Below are 14,750 nucleotides of genomic sequence, written 5' to 3' on the forward strand. Positions count from 1 at the left end.
CAAATGGAAGTTTTCAAGACTTAAAGATTGATTATAGACTATTTCATAATTTCCTGAAAGTTCTCTTGTTTACAGAGCGACAAAGCAACCAAGAAAATAGTACGTGTCTTGTTTGATAAAATATATTTGTGACAGATGAGATGACATCTAGTATTAGGTTAAGAAACATATGATGAGCACTAATTTGATTTCCAAACCAATGTTCTAATCAGAAAGCATCAGGTAAAATATATTTTGATAGCGATAATTTGTTTTCAAAATAATTCTTATTTTCACTTTCATTCGTGATTTTCAGAAAATAATTGTCATGTACAAAAAACTGATAGTCAAAATTTATAAATATATTATCATTAGGCCACAGCAATATACCGTTCAATTGTCTATCTTGTATCTTTATTCATGCAGATTTCAATGGTATTTTAAAGTAGAAGCTAGTATTAGTATTCGTATAGAACTATATTTAGTGTGAGTTATATTGATAAATACCTTTGACAGCTGTTCCATTCTATCTTTGGTTTCCAGAAATCAATTTCCATATGATAGTTTATTTTAGGCATGAAATTTTCCAAGTGATATTTTAAACCTTCTTTCAATATTTCTTTACATGGATTGTTACCAGTGACTACTTTTGATATAAGAATACCTGTGACATACCCCATACTACGCATGATGTTGAAATAAAAGGAAAAGCAAATGTGTTCTGAATAAGTGGTAAGTCATACTTACAAACGTGATTGTTTTAAAATAATTCAGCATAATGATATTTGAATTATTGATGAATATTAAAGAATGAAATTTTCGTATCCGCACGAAATCATAATGCAGATGAGAAAAGTATTTTTAGACTGCAGTGACAAACTGTATGATTTTAAATGAGTAATGCTAATCTACATAGTAAAATTGGTAAATTAAGAAACAAATTTCGACATCATGATATCAAAGTTATAACAAGACACTTATCGTGTTTATCTAATAGTAAAGGGTATCATTACGAATTGCAAAGAATTTTACCAATCAAATCTAGTAGTCGCATTTGATTTGGTACAAACAGGGTGAAACAACAGGTGACCATCATAAATATTAAGTACGACAGATTGAAGAAGCACTACAACACTATAAAACTTTATCTTATATATGTGTGGATAGGAACTTTTGACCTACCGATTCTTATCGTAAAAATCGACATATCAGTCTACGTGCATATGACTCTTCCTCGATAAATAAAAAAGTGAATATTTTCAGGCAAATTTATGCACTTGTCGCTTCTTCTAAAACAGTTGAATTGGTTTTTTTTTTTAGAAATACCTGTTGTTTTCATAGTACAAGAAGGTTTTTTCAAACTTGCTTAATGAGCGATAAGTTCTCTCTCAAGTTGGGACATTGGTGTAGCAGCACAACATAAGAACAAACTATAAACATCAGTTTTAAAAGTTTTAACTCATCAGGTCGATTCAAAGCAGATTTAAATCAACCATTAACACATACCGGACGTGGCAAGTATTTATCCATCCCTTGTCCCTTACAACAAAAATGACAATAAGTACATATGATAGAACAAAACAGTTACTTACGGCTGGTTCGACGGCAACAACAACTTATCAAATCAATCTTATTTCTAAGACGAAAGTATTAATCAACAAACATCCAACATCCAAGAGAAAAACATGACCTCGTACAATGCAAAAATAAAGGTATTGACAGATTGTAGTGTAAAGGTGACTGTATAACAAAACTATTCAGTCTGATTTTAATGTATTACTACCTAGTATATAAATATTTATATCCCAAAACTATATTCAAAGATCTAATTATAGTGTTGAATAAGTAACCTTTTAGCATAGGTTTATTTAAAGGATTGATATACTAGTCAACAAAAGAAACGATACAAGACTTTTTTCAAATTAAAGATACAGTTTTCATTTCATTGGACCAATATTGAAGGTAGAGTAATACTTAATCACTATGAAAATAAAAATCCATCCGATTAAACAAATATTTTTTTTTTGCTTTCGTGACGTTTTTTTGCGTTTTTTTTTTTTTTTTACAAAATTTACATTAAACGACAATTTTAAAAACAGAAGTTCCAACTAATAATGTCAACCTCTCATTTGAAGGTCGAGACAGTGTTTACCATCAATTTGTTTTTTTTTTAAATCATACAGTTTCTTCGTTTATTTTTCATGCAAAGTTCGGTTCCACGAGAAATCGTTAAAATGTATACATTATCAACTGGTTTACCGTAGACAGTATGTGTAAAGTAATATTCGAAAAGCGGAAACAATTTAAAAACTAATCCGAAAGGTTCCAAATTTTGTACTGTGTGTTATTTTCACATCTAAACCATTGATTTGAGAAGAAAATAAAATTATTTTTTTTAGCATTTTTTGAGATTTCCTTTTTATTCCCTTTTATACCAAAAAATTGAAAAAACAATCTGAACATAACTTGATAAGCTTATTAAATATTTTTTATCAATTTTGAATTTTTTTCAGTACTTAGAAAATTATTTGTCGATTTTTTATCTAACTTTCCGCAAAACTAATTTGCACCCTATGATCGTTTACACGGAATTTAGATTCTTTCCGACAAGTTTTGATTTTCATAATCACATGTGTATACATTGCAAATGAAAGCCTATCAAAATAATGTATCTCATTTTGTTTTATATTGAATACTTTTTGATAAATTTTATTTCAAAGTCGTATATCGTTTCTTTTGTTGACTAGTACATGTTAACATTGTTTACACGGATTGGGCTTTGAAAAAAACCATCACTGAAATATTTAAGACGAACGATTCCGTCTGAAATTATGGTTTCACTGGTACATCCAAACTTGCAAACCAAATCTTTGTATTAGGAAGGATTTAGTAAAGCTATCAAGTAATTTGAGGTAACGAAATCCATGACTTAATCATTTACCCGTAATACATATATTACGCTCATTGAAATCCAAAACGCCACTACACAAACGAGCATAACATCCGAGTTTGGGATGACATACACAAGATAAGATGGTACAAGAGGAAAAACAACTTCCAAAAAAATAAATTAACAAGAGTGAAAGACAAACCATCCCTTTTGTCATAAATCAATGTTAAGAGTTTCTGGTGTGAAAAATGACACTTACTGCTGTTAATATTTGATTATATTTAAAATAAGTTGCGGTAGGTAATTAAGATGAGTCTTTACTGAGCTTGACATAAACGATGATTCATTTTGTTTGGGGATTGTATCAGTCAACGGAATGGTTCACCCTTGTTTCACTGTCAATGTTGACATTGTTTCCTTTTAATGACTGAATACGCATAAAACACGCGTAATCAATCTCTAACTAAGAAATTAAATAAAATACTACATGGAACGGATTCAATGATGTCTAACTATTCCCTTGCAAGTGAATACATCGTAAACGACGTTTCATAGGGTATTCAGACAAAATTGAACCACATTGGCTGTTTTAAAGCCAATGTGGCTATTATTATTTTCATAATATCACTTTCATAAATGATCAAAGAAATCAATCATATCTTTTTTTTTATATATATATATCTCGTAGCTAATGCTTCTTGACTATTATACCTGTTTTAAATGTCACAGGTCGTTCTCAAATTGAAACATCAGATCACAAGGACTACTAAAAAACAAATCGGATTAATTCTAGAAGCACTGGTAAAAAGTATACAACTAGAAATACAGTATACTATATCGCTTGTACTAAATGATCTATTTGCGCTTAAGTTATATTTAGTATTGTTTACATGCTGTTTTCTTTTATGCTGTTTTCTTTTATGCTGTTTTCTTTTATGCATACAGATTATTTTATGGACAAAAAAATACCATGCTAAAAGGGTAGTTTTAAGAATAGAGAACATATTTTATATATATTGGTAGAGTCTACAGAGAATAGATAGTGCATAATTGACAAGATGGCAGATGGCAGGTAACACTTAAATTTGGAAAAGTATCATATATATACCTGTATGTTATCGACCCAGATCATTACATCTAAAATCCTTCTTAAGGTAAAACACATATGACAAGCCTACACATACTTTTTTTTTTACATTTCTTTTAAAATGCAAAAGGGTGGCGAAGGATATCAAAGGGACATTCAAACTCACAAATCGAATATAAACTGAAATGGCTAAAAAGAAAACAATCAGTTCACAAAATCAAATAGAAACCCAAAGACTGAGTGGCACGAACCTAACAAAAAATTCGAGATGATCTCTGGTGTTCTCGTCGTGTTGTTCGTGTAAGTACAAAACCGGTGATATGTCTAATTAGGTTGAAGGGGACGATATTGAAATAATATCGATAATTCATATCCGTCGTCATCTTTAAACAGACTTTCCAACAATATACTAGTATGGCAAGAAAAAATACATTAAGCTGCCTGATTGTTTTTACCCAGCATCGTCAACGGCAAAAGTATGTTTCCTCTCAGTTTCTATCGATCCTTCAATTATTGAAGATTAATCGCCGTTAACCGTGCACTTACCCACGTCCGTACGCCGTCAACACTTTGGACACGATCTTCAAAACACTTTCACTAATTTTTATTAAACGTTAGTGACCGGTTTATATCTATCGACGTAAGATCCCTATAGATTTTCATCAAATCTAGATTTTATGTCTCCGAGTTCAGGGATTTTATTTATTAAAAGGGTACGAAAAATTTCTCTGTATACAAGAAATAGATAATAGGGCAAACTCATATGATAATAAATGTTACAAAACTCACAGTACGAGGAAAATGTGCGTCATTTTTTGTTTGGATTCCACGAAAGGTAATTATTTTATTTTCCTCTGTAGCTTAATAATTTTGATTTGTGAGCAATTTTTACATTTACCCTCTGGTCACTTTCTCTTTATCGAAAGTTTATTTAAATACATAAAAATTATTAGATTTCCTGCTCTTATTTCAGCATTAAAACTTATTTCTCTGATTCTCAATATAGATACATTATAAACCACTGAATACGACTGTGTTTCATCACTAATGTTTTGTTCATTATCTAAAAAAAATTACATTACTGTACATGTACCAATATGAAGGTACAAAGGAAGAATTATATGCTGGTGTTTGTACAGTAATGTAGTTTTTGTAGACAATGAACAAGAGAACTAGGCCAAGGTATCTATATCCGGTGGTGACGACTTGAAACTATACGATGTAAATGTATTGACTGGTTTTAATGAAATAATTATGTAAATTCCTGTAGGTATTTTTATTACGAAAGAGGGAACGAAATAGATGATCGACAAAATCATAACAGACACACCAGGGAAAATACGTATTCCCGTGAAGACAGATATCACGAAAGAGAATATAGAAATCAGCGTGTACGACCAAGATATGATAGAGGAGAATGGGATGAATATGTATATCCCCGACATCCAAGAGGGAGAGGAGATTATTATCTACAGGATGTATATAGAAATGATTTCAACTACGGAGATCGTAGAAATCAACGGGGATATTATCATAATCGGAATCCAAATTATACAAATTGTGACAGGCGTTATTCATCAGGAAACTCTCGGGAAAACCAGAATAGACAAGATAGAGGACATACTACTACTAGAAACTCTCGGAAAAACCAGCATAGACAAGATAGAGGACATGCCACTACCGGGAACTGGGGAGGTTATCCTGATGAATTAGGCTGGGGAAACTACCCGAAAGAATATTCATGGGAAAAGAAGCCTTTTGGCCGTAAAAGAAATACCAATTCCTCACATGACCTGGCTGGGCCAGCTGATGGATGTACGCAATTAATTGGATGCAAAGGTATAACTGAATTTGGTGTTTGGAATAATTCAATATTTTATAAATAGTTGAAGTAAACTGTTTTTCATACCAATGCAGGAGCACTAACTATTGGGATGGTGATATTTTCGATCGGCCTCCCTTCATCAATGTCATTGACGAAGTGGTCGTAAAAACTAGTGAAAAATTGTTATGTCTCGCTCGCATTAAAATATCATTGCCAGTTTAATTTATTTTCGTTCATATCTGAACCAGTAGAATTTAAAAATTAACTTGTTTACGTTTAGAAATTATATATCAATTTAACAGTCTTTTGAAGTGTACATTGAATTTGTGCATTGAATGTGTACATTGAATTTTTACTAGATAACTTTTTTGTTCGCTTTGAGGATTTCCTATATCGTCAGATTATCGGAATTCCAATGGGGACTACCTGTGCACCACTTATTGGGGGTATATATCTGCATACGGGGTATATATCTCCCAACTGATACGATATTCCCGTGCTGTCATTTCCTATCATGATTTTCTTGATATAGGGTTACTGCTCACAAGGAAGCTATTAAACCAAGAGTTCCAAATGGTGAAGTTGAAATCATCCCTTCGTAAATTTTACGGATGTTCATATGATAAAATCATAATCTTTCATTTAGTTTAATTGAAGTCTGGAGCTGGCATGTCAGTTAACTGCTAGTAGTCTGTTATTATTTATGTATTATTGTCATTTTGTTTATTTTCTTTGGTTACATCTTCTGACATCAGACTCGGACTTCTCTTGAACTGAATTTTAATGTGCTTATTGTTATGCGTTTACTTTTCTACATTGGTTAGATGTATAGACGGAGGGTTGAGATCTCACAAACATGTTTAACCCCGCCGCATTTTTGCGCCTGTCCCAAGTCAGGAGCCTCTAGCCTTTATTAGTCTTGTATTATTTTAATTTTAGTTTCTTGTGTACAATTTGGAAATTAGTATGGCGTTCATTATCACTGTACTAGTATATATTTGTTTAGGGGCCAGCTGAAGGACGCCTCCGGGTGCGCGAATTTCTCGCTACATTGAAGACCTGTTGGTGAACTTCTGTTGTTGTTTTTTTCATTTGGTCGGGTTGTTGTCTCTTTGACACATTCCACATTTCCATTCTCAATTTTATTTATTTTTTATATATTTCTCATTCTAAAAGTAGTTAAAAACAATTAAAAGCAAACGTTGCTGTACATAATCAAAATACTCTACAACTTTAGGTGCTCTTGTTTAATTTTAATTACTTGAGAAAAACACAAGAAAAGAAAGCGAAAATGAGGTTATCTAAAAAAGGTATCTTTTATGTTATTTGTTTAGATTTTTGCTTGTTTGTTTTTTTGTGTTTTTTTGACAATCAATAGTAGTTGTATTCAATTAAAATATAAAGCTAATGATACACTGCTTCACTTGACCAGAAGGAACTAATATCAAACATAAAACATTGCAGTTGACAGTCAAGAAGAAAGCAAAGACAAATACAAAGACACCATACCAGGCAACATTGATACTAAAACCGATACCATAGGTGAAGCGTCTGCACAAGTTTGTAAAACAATCCAAGCAACTGAGTGTGACAATTCCCATTCTGCTGCTGCTACCAAAACATGTTATATTGATGATAGTGTTCCAGAGACCGGTAGGTTGATTATTCATCTACTTCTTTAGAAAAGAAAATGGTGTTATAATGTGTCTTTTTGGTAGTTTCAATTCGAAAATTAGAAGGTGTTGTAGGTTTTTTTTTCAAATCATGTCCTTCATCCCCATCGTCTTATGTTCACAATACATCAGTCTTGTCAGATATAAGTATTATATTTTTTAACTTTGTCTCCTATATTTGCCTAAGGGCAGAAAGGTTCATGCTGCAAAATCGATCAAAACGGTCTCTTTTTATAGTTTCTAGTTTTGAATACACAAAGATTTTACACAAAAAGATATTTTGCTTAAAAAAATGTCATGTACAAACATGAATCTGTTGGTGAAACATCGTTTGTCTGTTGTCTACTATTTGGTCTGGTTGTTGTCTCTTTGACACATCCCCATTTCCATTCTCAACTGTACAAGGTCTGGACGCATAACTTATCGTTCCAAAACATGTATAAATGAAAACAAATACTTCAGTTTTGACATGTTTATGGTGTTGAAGTGACGCAACAAACGACTATTCTGAACCTAAGAGTCAAAATCAATTGATTTTTTTTTATATTGCAGGGTTCAATTGTTGGCTCCTATCGTTCTTCCTAAAATAAACAAAAAAAAAACAAAAAACAAAAAACTGTGTAACACGATTCATAACCTGATGAATAGAGTTAAGTGATGTTTTGCTAATACTTTTTATGTTCAAAGTCTTACCTTTTGTACGAATCCTTTCTTCGTAAGGTTTTGGCTTACAGCTAATCATTCGAAAACATATAAATATATGTTAATTGATAAAAAAAATCGGTAAAATGTTTTTCACGGTATTAGTTAGAAAATTTACTTGTACCCATGTTTTGTTCTTATACCGGTATAATAGAATGTAGAATAATTATATAGTTATGTTTATTTGTTTTTTTAAGATATATGTGATTGTAACTTTATAATGTAAATGGTTTCAACTAACTGATCGAATTGAAAGTTTTTTAAGTACGAAACACATTCATTTCTTTAGTCAAAGGAAAATAGGAAGACTTAATTAGATTAATTTTTCTTAAGCTAGGCGATTATTAAATGTTTTATTTAACACCTAATGCTTTCTTGATTTCCTGAAAAAAGAGTCTTCAGTTACCAATAATTTCTTAAAATTAAATCGCAAGTTACGTTGTACGAGGTAAATACAATGGTCTGAGGATAATATGGTGTTATGTATTAGCACTATTTACATGCAGTGAAAAAAACATGAACTGTTACATGCCTAGTTGTGCAATAGAGTGAAATTAAAAGTGCACATATCATACTTGTTTAACCATTTCCCTTAAGCGTTTGATTATTTCTGTATTTTAGAAGTAATAGAGGGGCTGATGAGTACACTTGAAGTGTTTTCAAATTCTTCGGATGAACTATCAAAATCTGATACAGCAGTGGAAGTAGATGTTGGAGTGCTGATTAAGTTAGGTTCAACGTCATCTTCTATTTCCTTAGCATGGAGTTTTCAAAAACAAAACATAGCAGATTTGAGTTCATATGAAATAAAATACAGAGAATGCAACACTAAAAATTTAAAATGGATTTCTGCAATCACAAACGATGATACCTGTAAGTGGACCATACAAGATTTACTTGGAGGTACTGATTATGAATTAAAGATCCGACCTCTGAATGAAAACGGTGACGAAGGTCCATTCAGCCGCCCACCTGTGAAAATGTCAACATCGTTATCACTTGCAAGCCAAATGATTCTAGATGCTGAAAAGATATCTGACGGATCACCTATGGTATACAAACTGCCACTGACTATACCACAAAAAGCAGAAAACTTTGCAGTTAAAACAAGAAAATGCATCCTTGGTATGTAATTTAGCACACATACACAGACATACACTAATATATTTTTTTATTTTGTTATGTGTCTGCTAAATCTTACCTTCCAGTTAGCTCTATTGAAAATGTCTAACGATGCGACTGTTGACAAGGTTTCTTGTTATATATTGCACTGATTTTAGATACAAATTTATCAACAGTTCAAATTTAACAAGATGTTTTAATCATTGCACTAATGTTACTTAATTCTGAATATGTATGAATGCAAAGAAACCTTTAATTTGTTCTCTCATCTTCTATATCATGACCATTTATGATATATTATATATATTTACTAAATGATGATCACAAAATGAAATCCTAAGGTAATGGTTTATTTTGTTCGTACTAGTACTAAGTATGAGGTTTTTAAAATTAAATGTCATCAGTGATTTTCAGATTTTCAGCAGTTTGCGCGTTTATTAATACATATTTTGTATACCCTAAATTCATATCTGTGTCCGTCTATTACAGGCAAATAATTTTTGTATTAAGTCATTTCGAATAAACGCCTACACATTTTAAGTCAACACAGTCTCTACTTTAAAGACGTTGGTATACTTTCCAAAACATTCAATAATGGTTATCAGCATATTATCAATAAATGTAATGATTCCTTAAAGATCATAATATTTGATAATATTTCGTATCTTACCTTCTGTCGTAATTCGTAATCAAAAATAGAACATGTTAACGTTTTACATCTATCAACAGAACGGACTACAGGCGATATGAAACTCCGAAGTCTTATAGTATAGGACTACAGGCGATCATATACTAATTAAGTCAGTTTTGATTCTTTTCCGATGCACACAATTGCTGTTCACTCACAAATACTACTATTTTCAATTTGATTTATGTGGATATTTCTTGAAACCTGATAGTGTTAGTACCTATTATCACAAAACCACAAAACACAAATCAAGTTTGAAAATGGATGGCGTCACTTTTATCGTTTTTGAGTTATGTCCCTGTATTATAAATTATAGATGATAAAAATGCTAATATGTCGTTTCCGTTTGCATCAACCAAAAGTAATTAACCTTATATATAATGCTTATAATTACAAAACAGTCTACGTGAATCCTACATCTGAATGTGGAAGTTGAATGAGAGATAATCACCAGTGGGGCATATATTGCCTAGCTATAGACACAGTCTTTATTTATATATGAATTATTTTCATTGTAATCATTTCAAAAGATATTTTTTCATATCTGTATTTTTTTTACTGTAAATGTTACCCCCCCCCCCCCCAAAAAAAAAAAAAAAATATCACACAGATTTAATTTAGTCATTTTGAATAAATTTCGAACACCAAATTTTAACTGTGACATATTAAAAACCTTTTCATCAAAGGAGGATTTTTGATAAGATAGAATCGCATCTTTTAAAATCCGAATGTTCTGTATGACAGCTTTTGGTTAAATGTGTTGTTCAATCACGCTTAATGTCATAAATTACTACGGTCGTACCCTTTTCCGATTTATATATATAAAAAAAGGTTTTGTGTGCGATTCTTGATGAAAAAAAGTATATATTACATAGACTTTATTTTGCATATTTAAGGACAAAGAACAGCCAGTTTCAGTCAAGAGAAAACCATATTACTTGTCGGGGCTACAGGATCTGGTAAAACGACTCTTGTCAATGCTATGGTGAACTACATCACAAATGTCGCATGGGATGATACATTTAGATTCACTGTTATAGATTTGACAGACGATGAAAAATTGAAAGAAGACAAACAGGTAAGTAGTTGGGAGAGCTGCCATTCTAAGCTTAAAAAAGATAAAAATATCAAGCTATGGCAATACAAACTATAATTCGAAGACAACCTACATCTTAATATTTATATTAATTTAATGTCATTCACTATGAGTGTTTTAACAACCGTAGTCGTTGTAAAAATACTCTATTCATTATAATATTCATCTGCTAATGGACGTTTCATCAAATAAAGTAACAACATTATTGAACTTTCTAGTGTTAACGCGAAATATCAATAGTGTGAGTATTTTTCTGTAGATGTTCTGTTCCTAATATGATTATCATAATGATATCAAAGATAGCTTCAAGCTTCATGCAGGTTTTACTAAACTTTTAAGAATATTTCGTTTACCATGCCCTTCAACCTCTCATCAGATTAAGCTTTCCAACTGTTCTCATTCGAGAGTCACTATTGGATCTTACGTAAACAAACGTCACGGCTGGTGCGACAATTTATGAGCCTGATATAAAAACCCATCATAGAATACAGGCTAAAATTTTGTACACCAGTACGAGTTGATAAGACTCATCAGTGACGTTCTACTGAAAATAAATATGAAACAAATTTTAAAGCATGATAACACATGTAATTAATATGAAACCAATTAAAAAGCTACTTCGTTCAGGTTTTGAAGGTTCTTCTTATGTCTTTTTTATGTTTATGCTCAAAATTTGATATTTTTGCTATTTAAATATTTGATTTCGTGCATACCTGGTGAACATTTATTTACTTGTATTAACACGTGTTGTGCGTATATAAATTATATCATTAAATTTAGCACAGCGCATGTTTAAATATCGAAATGTTTCAGAAAAAGTAGTTTATGTTTCAATTAGAGACAACGCCCAGTCTTTCATACCAGTTTAATTGTTTTGCTAACTATCTTCATCTTTCACAGGACCAGTCTCAAACAGAATGGATTTCATGCTATACTGTTCATCAAATGAATGGCAGCAATATCAACTACAGTATCAATATTATTGACACCCCTGGATTTGGCGATACTCGTGGAATTACAAGAGATAAAGCAATCGTCGATCAAATGCGAACTTTTTTCACCACCCCAGGAGAATTGGGAATATCTGTCATTGACGCAGTGTGCTTTGTCACCCAAGCACCACTGGCACGATTAACGCCTCCACAAAAATATATATTTCACTCCATTCTTTCGATTTTTGGTCAAGATATTGCGAGTAATATTTTTGTTCTTGTAACATTCGCTGATGGCAAAGCACCCCCAGTTCTTGCTGCGTTAGAAGCTGCTAATGTACCATATAATAAATACTTCATGTTTAACAACTCTGCTTTGTTTTCGAATCCTCAAAATGACAAAGAAGCTGTCTTTGGAAAACTTTTTTGGAAAATGGGACAAGAGAACTTGCGTGTTTTTTTCGAGGAATTACTTACGGTTGATCCAAGAAGTTTGCAACTCACAGCGGAAGTTTTAGATACTAGACAAAGACTTCAAGCAACCGTACAAGGTTTGCAAGTACGACTTGACGAAGGAATGAATAAACTTAACACTATTCGTCAAGAAGAAGAAATATTGGAAAAACACAAAACGGATATTGAAAATAATAGAAATTTCACCTACACTGTGGATGAGATCCGAATGAAGAAAGAATATTTGCCTCCGAGGCAATATGTAACTAACTGTTTAACATGCAATAGTACATGTCATTTTCCATGTCATGTCCGTGATGATGAAAAGAAATATAAATGCAGCGTTATGTTTGACAACTACTGTACTGTGTGTTCTAACCGGTGCCATTGGAAAATGCATGTAAATAATGATTTTCGCATCATTTCATATAGTGTTCAAGTTGAAAAAACGTATGAAAATCTAAAGGAAAAGTATGAACTTGCAAAAGAACAAGAAAAAAAGCAGAGGTCAACATTAGATACAGTTAAATGCGCATTCTCATTTCTCAGAAAATTGGTTATGGACATGATCAATGACGTTCGTATTCATTACAATAAACTAAGCAAGATCGCGTTGCGACAGGATCCTTTAAGCGACGTTGAGTATATTGATATACTGATCGAGAATGAAAAAATTGAGAGGAAGAATGGTTGGCAAAATAGATGTAAACTGTTTTGTAAACTTCGAGATGAAGCTGAACTTATGGCCAAAACCTCAGATAAAAATTTCATGCCATTTGGAGAAAACCTAAATCCTTGATCGTAACATGACGAGCCTTTTAAGGACGATTTGTGCGTCTGGCGTACAACATTTATTTCGGTTCATATGATGAGTTAACTTCACATAGATGATATACCTATAATAAATTGTAATCTACATGTACCCTGCATAGAATAATTCAGTAAATATTGTGTCAAATATGATTGATGTTTCTATAAGGACAAGGTTATGGTTCATGGTTGAGACTGGCCCATACATATATTGTCACTGGGTTGAAATTTTGTTTTGAGATCTCGACCCTCCACCCTTTTCTAGCTTGCCTAAGCTTAAAGGCCACGTGAAATTTTTCATCACTTGGTGTCCGTTACTGTTGTTTGTCGTCACTGTAAACTTTTAAATAAACTTCTTCTCTGAAACGTCTGAGAAAATTATACAAAATTTAGCCACAAACATCAAATGGTATATAGATTAAGAAATGTGTTCAAGATTGTCGACATGGCTACAAAAAGTACAGCAGGATAAAATGCAAAAACCGCTATAAACTCATAACGACAATCTTACAGGGACACAACGGAGTAATTGTTCTTAAATGATGACGTTTGTTTCCATTTTATGCCTATTATCTTAAAGAATATAATATAAAGACAGAAAGTTTGAATAACATAAATGATCAACAAAAACATATCTTTAAATCAGTAAACATGGCCGAAACCTTATACGAGTTATTGCATTTTAATTACAATTTTTATCATTCTGCATTAATTCCTTACATTTAAAAAATAGTATTAGGTAGAAAGAAACTTTTAACCGACAACAGGATCAGCTAGACATGATCTAAAAAAAATCAACATGACCGAAATTGCTAGTCTACTACTTTTTGAAGAAACTGACTTTTAACTTTAATGAAAATTTGAATGAACTTTTTTTGACAATATTTGCCTTTTGAAAACTTTAACAGATGAATAGAAAATGCAAAAGGAAAAAAAATATCAGATGTATAAGATCTACAAATATGTCAACAGGAATAAAAAAATGGTTTAGAATAGTATCATGTATGCACTGTTTTACCAGAAACGGTTTTTATGTCAACTTACACCTAAACATATCGGTTCGTATAACTTTTCAAACAAGCAATGTCATAACAACACTTCCACTCTGCAATTTCAGTAGAGGAAAACAAAGACAAATGTTTCTATTGCTTTCAAACTATATATTTAGTGAATTGAGTTCATCTCAAAAATACCAGAATTAAACTATGACATAATCTTTAAAAACATATTGTATTGAAATTACTGATTTTCTGAAATAACTTTTTCTACATGTACTACTGCTATAGTGTTTTGCTGGATATTTTATCAATCTGCCAAAAATTCGAGTTCTTTAACTTTCTGTCAAGTTATTTGCATGATCCAAATGCATCTTTTGGTTGTTTGATTTTATTTATATTGATTCCATTTTACGATAGAATTCGGACACTGATTGGTTTCATTGACCGTATTTATAAGTATAACTAGTCTACTAATGCCTTTTTGGTATCACATTG

The 14,750-nt window shown here is 31.7% G+C and overlaps 1 protein-coding gene across 1 annotated transcript; it reads left to right on the plus strand.

Annotated features, from left to right (window-relative positions):
- The first annotated feature begins 86 nt into the window (after positions 1-86).
- LOC134710913 (uncharacterized) lies at positions 87-13,358 on the plus strand. The gene is made up of 8 exons (XM_063571331.1): positions 87-222; positions 620-711; positions 3,815-3,941; positions 5,227-5,795; positions 7,246-7,434; positions 8,778-9,281; positions 10,863-11,044; positions 11,963-13,358. The coding sequence occupies exons 3-8, from the start codon at positions 3,928-3,930 to the stop codon at positions 13,244-13,246; spliced, it is 2,742 nt and encodes a 913-aa protein (XP_063427401.1). The 5' UTR covers positions 87-222; positions 620-711; positions 3,815-3,927; the 3' UTR covers positions 13,247-13,358.
- The last annotated feature ends 1,392 nt before the right edge of the window (positions 13,359-14,750 follow it).

The sequence above is a fragment of the Mytilus trossulus genome, chromosome 3 (assembly GCF_036588685.1).
Source record: "Mytilus trossulus isolate FHL-02 chromosome 3, PNRI_Mtr1.1.1.hap1, whole genome shotgun sequence".
Taxonomy (NCBI): Eukaryota; Metazoa; Mollusca; class Bivalvia; order Mytilida; family Mytilidae; genus Mytilus; species Mytilus trossulus.

Bases quoted from the DNA above. Each gene is read 5' to 3' on its own strand.
- LOC134710913 (XM_063571331.1), top strand. The intron at 5,796-7,245 runs GTATAACTGAAT...AAAACATTGCAG, and splicing joins GCAATTAATTGGATGCAAAG to TTGACAGTCAAGAAGAAAGC. The intron at 9,282-10,862 runs GTATGTAATTTA...TGCATATTTAAG, and splicing joins AACAAGAAAATGCATCCTTG to GACAAAGAACAGCCAGTTTC.